A 5,855-nucleotide genomic window follows, 5' to 3' on the forward strand; every position below is an offset into this window, starting at 1 on the left:
TGTTCATACAGATGCAGGGGATTGCTGGCTTTCTAAAACTAAACATCAAGATTTTATTTACCGATTCCGCATAGTTTTGTCTTGATGAGTATTTTTATGAATCACAGAAAATATACTTCTGAAACGAGTGTATATATCCAACAGGTAGCGCGTAACCTGCCAAGCTGACAGAACCTGTGTATTACATTAAAACAATAGTATTTTAAATAGGAGATTTGGTGCTATTAAAAGTGTCTGATGGCCTCAGACGAATTTTTCGCTGATTTAGAATTGGAAACATTCACACGGAATGAATCAAGACAAGAGAAGCCCCAACTTTCTACCACACTTAGAAAGTTGAACACCTTCTGCAGAAGACAAGTGAGTAAATCAAAACGCAATCAGAGACGCAGGTTTCCATACTTCCAGATTAATAAAGTATGTGTTTTTGCAGGCTTTTTCGTCATATGTGACGTCAAAACGAAATGCCAGTATTGGGGATTCGATCTCACAACCAGTTTGGTACTGTTGTGATCAAACCTTCTGGGAACCATCTTCTGTTCATAAGCATGTGGCCAGAACCCACGAAAACGAAGTCCAACAGCTCACAGAGGTTACATTTCAGCGTTTGTTGAGCCAGCTGGAGGATAAAAAATGCGAAAGACCGCTTCCCAGAGATCACAATCAAGAAGCAGTGGAAATCTCTTCATGGCTGCCTGATACTAGTTACCTAACACTGGAAGAGCTTCAAAAGTAACAATCATGCTTTTACTTTACTCTCTTTCTGTGTTGTGCAATTTAGAGTATGTATGTTGTTGTAACATCCATCTGCTCGTCAGGGGCCCTGGTAAAGTCCTCCTCTATTACCGTTACTTTCGGGTGGACGACCCGTACAACATCTGCGCCTGGCAAAAGGCTCTGTGTGAGAAGCTTCATCTAACTGGCAAGGTAAATACGTAGAACTACTTCCTACTCCTCATCGTTCCTATCAGGTGAGGAACAAGACCTACAGTTTGGCAATGTTTAGGGTCTCTTGGCCTCTGTTTTGGCAGATGAATGGACGACATCACAATCCGTCGGGAGCGTTCCTATATTCTCACAGCCCTATATTCTCACAGCTCTATGTTCCCACATTTCACTGGCACCGTTGGATCCTGCCCCGCTTGAGCCACAACATCTTGTCGGAATTGAGCTAGGGTTAGCCCTAACCCTAACCCTGTCTGCTTTGCTTTTCACCAAATATTGTGGAAAAAATTAATCATTAATTTACTATAATCCCAAAAATCTTGTGGGAGGTTAGGGCAAGATTGAAAGGAAATATAAGGAACACGACCTAATTTTGAAAATGTCCTAGAAATGTGGGACCATAGGGTTTCATTTTGAGAAAATCTTAGTAATAAGAAGTCTTAGAAATGTGGGAACGCAGGCTGTGGGAAAATTGTCAAAATTGCCTAATTGTCAAAATAGTAAGTGAAAAAAAAATCTTCTGATTAAATAGAAGAAAAAAAAAAATTATGCGTTTTCCCTTGTTAAGCACTTTGTTTTGGAGTTTTGCAATTTGCAATTAAAATGAAGCTTTATTGATATACATCAAGGTAACGGCTGTATATATTTATCATATTGTCATTTATTTTTATTTTTCAGGTACGGGTGTCGACGGAAGGCATTAACGGAACAGTTGGTGGGAGCGTCTTGGCAACTGACATCTACATTAAGACCATGTGCGCCCATGCGCTTTTCAACTCAATGGAAGAGGACGACTTTAAGGTGAGATGGAGATCCCAAAACCAATGCAGTCACAGCTCAGACAGCATGGTGAGGCTTGGTTCACAATCAGACATTGACTGATCGTTGATTTATAATCACTTTACAACATATCATAATTGATTAGCCTGATGTTATGTCGTAATTGTCAAATAATCAAATAATGTAATACAATATTAAAAAAGGATAGTTATGGTTTCTATGACCGTATGATTATCGATTGGATCCATCATACTTTAACGTTCACTATGATTAAAGATCCAAAAGCTTTCATCTAATTTGCAGAAAACTGTCAGTATGTGTGTGTATTTATATATATTTATATCGGAGCATCTCTGATCCAAAGAGTCTTGTGTTTTCTCCCAGTAGTGTTTATTTATATTATTAGCAATTCTGGAATCATTAGAAACACTCTTTTTATATGGACGATAAACAGAGAGTTTGTGTGTGTGTGTGTGTGTGTGTGTGTGTGTGTGTGTGTGTGTGTGTGTGTGTGTGTGTGTGTGTGTGTGTGTGTGTGTGTGTGTGTGTGTGTGTGTGTGTGTGTGTGTGTGTGTGTGTGGGCTCTCCAGTCTAGTGATGGTGGAGCAGAGTGTTTCTCAGACCTAAGGGTGGGGGTATACGAGGAGATTGTTCCCATGGGAGTCCACCCCGATGTCATCTCCTATCAGCTGGCAGGTAGCCTCATGCTAATATCACTGGCAACAATCCTTATGCAAATAACGGTACCACAGTATCGTTGTGTGTCCTTTTATAGTTAAGAAATCCAAATATTCCAAGCAGGGGTGTAGCAACAAATGATAGGCCCTATATACAAGTAGTCTTGATGGTTTGGTTTTGTTCACTCTAACTGGGTTCAACTCTAACTGGAATCTTACTATTACTATTTGTTTGAGTGACAATAGTAAGATTCCTGAAAATAAAGAGAGATATACACAAGGCCAGCTTTTTTTATTTTTAGAATATATAAGTTTTAGGATGTGATTTAATTGATAATATTGACATTGACAACCATCGATCAGTATTGATGACAGATATATCCAGGTTATTTTAAGTTACGAGCTAGTTTAAATGTTCCACATTGTGACTTTAAGGTCAGGGGTGTTGAGAGTTAATTGTCTTACCTGGATGTGTTTGATTGGTGAAGGCACTCCTATCATTTTTTGTCTATTTGTCTCCTTAATGTGTATATTATTATTTGAACAAGACACGCAGTTTTTCTCAGATGGGCTTAAATAAAAACCTACCCTTTATGATTAAAATAAAGTGTCCCAGAGTGGATGTTTGTGTCTGTCAGGAACTCATCTGAACCCCGAGGAGTTCCACCAGGAAGTAGAATCGCTCCTCTCTGAAGGAGAGTCTTCTCAGGACACCGTGCTCCTCGACTGTCGAAACTTCTATGAGAGCAAAATCGTACGTAACGTCTCAGCTCTTTTATATTCTGTTAATGACAAAGTTTTCCTGTTTCTTCTGTCTCCACTGGATATGGTGTGTGTGTTACATCTTTGTTCACACATCCTTTTTCTGCAAATCTATAACAATTAACTGAATTAGTACAGTTAGGCTAAAGTTATGTTTCCCAGTCGTAAAGGGAAGAAAAGAATGAAAAGAAATGGATCCCAAATTACAGAATTGAAAAAAAGAGTAATAATAGGAGTAGTACTAGTAATAAATGATCTGTTTTCACTTCCTTCTAATCCTAGGGCCAGTTCAGTCAATGCCTGGCTCCCAACATCCGGAAGTTCAGTTACTTCCCAGAATACGTTGACCAGAACCTGGACCTGTTCCGGGACAAGAAGGTCCTGATGTATTGCACCGGGGGTATCCGCTGTGAGAGGGCTTCCGCATATCTCCTCTCCAAGGTACGTGCACTCGTGTTAAGAAGGCGCTCTTTTAACGAGCAGCTGGGATGTTTATTATCCTTTATAAGCTCATTTGAAATGTAGATGTACCTACACAGTGGACTGTTCCAAATGTTAGGTTACTCTATCTATCATAGATCTGGATGGGCACGCTCTCTTCTCCTTTCACTAGAGAGAAGATTTAAAAATGGCTTGTAATAATGATAATAAACATCACATGAGGTGGTAAAATAAAGGCTTTTTCCCACATTTTTTTGCTTTCATTTGAGTATTATTCAAATTATTATTTATTATTATTACTGCTGGAGAAAATATATTCTGGCTGCTTCTGTTTATAGCAGAAGATGTTGTTTGTCTTGTGGTATGTTCAGGAAGTGTGTAAAGAGGTTTACCAGCTAAAAGGAGGCATCCACAAGTATCTGGAGCGCTTCCCGGACGGCTTCTATCGAGGAAAGCTGTTTGTCTTCGACGGAAGATACGCTATTTCTTCCAACGCTGACATCCTCTCAGGTCAGTGAGGACATGAGGGCTGTACTGAGAACCCTGTAGTGTTCGTAGGGTCGAGGAAAATATCTGAAAAGCTACAATATGTTGTGTGTTGTATCATATCACCGATCCCAAAAACCTAGTTTGAAAGAAATAGACTTGTTCCAATACCTTCCAGGATCGTAAATGGCTCCGATACTCGGTAAAATGCAGAGGCTTTTATCCAAAGCTACTTACAATTAGTAAAAAAAATTGACAGTATGTGAACCGACTATACATTCCTGTCATCGTAAGAGAACACTTCAATAAGAACTATTAGTAGTTGCAATGCTAGATGCTGTAACGGTATATCCATACGTTAGTAGTATACAGCTGTAATAATGTACAGTATATCCCCACATTTTTTTTTACTCTGTATCGGCCGATACCCAAATTCAGGTGTCGTAATCGGTATCGGGAAGGACATTTTTTTATTAAGTACTTAAGTACTTTACAATGGGATATTATGTATAAGTAGATAAATGTATTGGCACCTGTTTGATGTCCTTCAATAGATATTTTGCATAGATTTATTTTATGGATCTTAAATAGATAGCTTTATTCATAGCTTTATGTTGGTATGTATAACCTTATCAACGTCAATCGCAAGTTTCTGATCCCGTCTCTTCCATAAAGCAGGCCTTTCGGCCAGTGTTGTGACATGAATCCCCTCTCCCTCCATGTTTCTGCCCCGTGTCCAGAGTGCAGGTACTGCGGCGCTCCATGGGACCAGTACCAGCTGTGTGCCACCCGGTTCTGCTGCCAGCTGGTCTTGTCCTGCCCAGCATGCAGGGGCGTGGGGCGCACGGCCTGCTGCTCCGCGTGCCAGAGCAAGGTCCCGCCAAAGGGGGAGGAGTCTTGCGCAATAGGTCCCGCCGTGCTCAAGGAGAAGTGTGAGTGCACCGACCGACGGCCCAGAATTCCCCAGGATGCGCTATGAGGAGGAGGTCGTCACCATCAGGGCATTGCTCACCAGCGAGCGAGCAAAATGATCCGAGACTGTGGGTCATGTGGACCGAAACAAACAAAAATAGAAAAAGAAAATGCCAAATTACAAATCTGAACTGCATAATATTTTTTTTTGAGGTCTATGAAGAAATTTATTATTATTGTTATTACATTGACTACACACATTTAATAAACAACCTTTGCTCATGAAACTATGAAATTGTCTCTGTGGTTAATTGGGAAAATGTGACTTAACTAACATAATCCTATTTTTTTGCACTGTTATTCATTTGAACATAAACATTAAATCATTATTTTGTTTTTTCTTGGAAAAAACATTTATGACACAATCTAGGGCTCGGGCATCGCGATGAAGTCCATACTGTTTGGTGATGATGGCAGTAAAAATGAAAGCTTTATTGTACAATATGTGAAATTCTAAAATACACAAATGCATAAACATTTGTTCTCCCTGCTTGGTGAGAACAACTATTCTGCTAACTTCATAAACCGCTTCAAAGGATATTCCCACAACATGGGAGACAAGAATTAATTATTTAGTGACAAATAGCCTAAACCAAAAGAAAAATAAAGATGGACAATTTACTCTATATCCTCATCCCTTTAGTTGATGTTTAACTTAGTCATTAAGTTTGGGTACAAATAAAAGATAATTTACCCTTTGAAGGCATTTAAACAGCTCAAAAATAAGTACTTTAAAGCCCTATTTGGCAAGCTATTGTAAGATCCGCAGGGGGGAGTGACAACAACTTGGAT

General features: G+C 39.5%; 1 protein-coding gene across 1 annotated transcript; it reads left to right on the forward strand.

The window, feature by feature from the left end:
• Positions 1–219: 219 nt before the first annotated feature.
• Positions 220–5,145, forward strand: LOC132466607 (thiosulfate sulfurtransferase/rhodanese-like domain-containing protein 2). Its single transcript, XM_060063870.1, has 9 exons — positions 220–360; positions 434–732; positions 819–927; positions 1,624–1,746; positions 2,316–2,421; positions 3,041–3,156; positions 3,447–3,605; positions 3,977–4,115; positions 4,832–5,145. Exons 1-9 carry the CDS (start codon positions 238–240, stop codon positions 5,068–5,070), a joined length of 1,413 nt encoding a protein of 470 aa, XP_059919853.1. The 5' UTR covers positions 220–237; the 3' UTR covers positions 5,071–5,145.
• Positions 5,146–5,855: the final 710 nt, after the last annotated feature.

The sequence above is a fragment of the Gadus macrocephalus genome, chromosome 10, assembly GCF_031168955.1.
Source record: "Gadus macrocephalus chromosome 10, ASM3116895v1".
In the NCBI taxonomy this organism is placed as follows: Eukaryota; Metazoa; Chordata; class Actinopteri; order Gadiformes; family Gadidae; genus Gadus; species Gadus macrocephalus.

Bases quoted from the DNA above. Each gene is read 5' to 3' on its own strand.
- LOC132466607 (XM_060063870.1), top strand. From the start codon at position 238: ATGGCCTCAGACGAATTTTTCGCTGATTTAGAATTGGAAACATTCACA. The intron at 3,157-3,446 runs GTACGTAACGTC...TTCTAATCCTAG, and splicing joins ACTTCTATGAGAGCAAAATC to GGCCAGTTCAGTCAATGCCT. The intron at 4,116-4,831 runs GTCAGTGAGGAC...CCCCGTGTCCAG, and splicing joins CAACGCTGACATCCTCTCAG to AGTGCAGGTACTGCGGCGCT.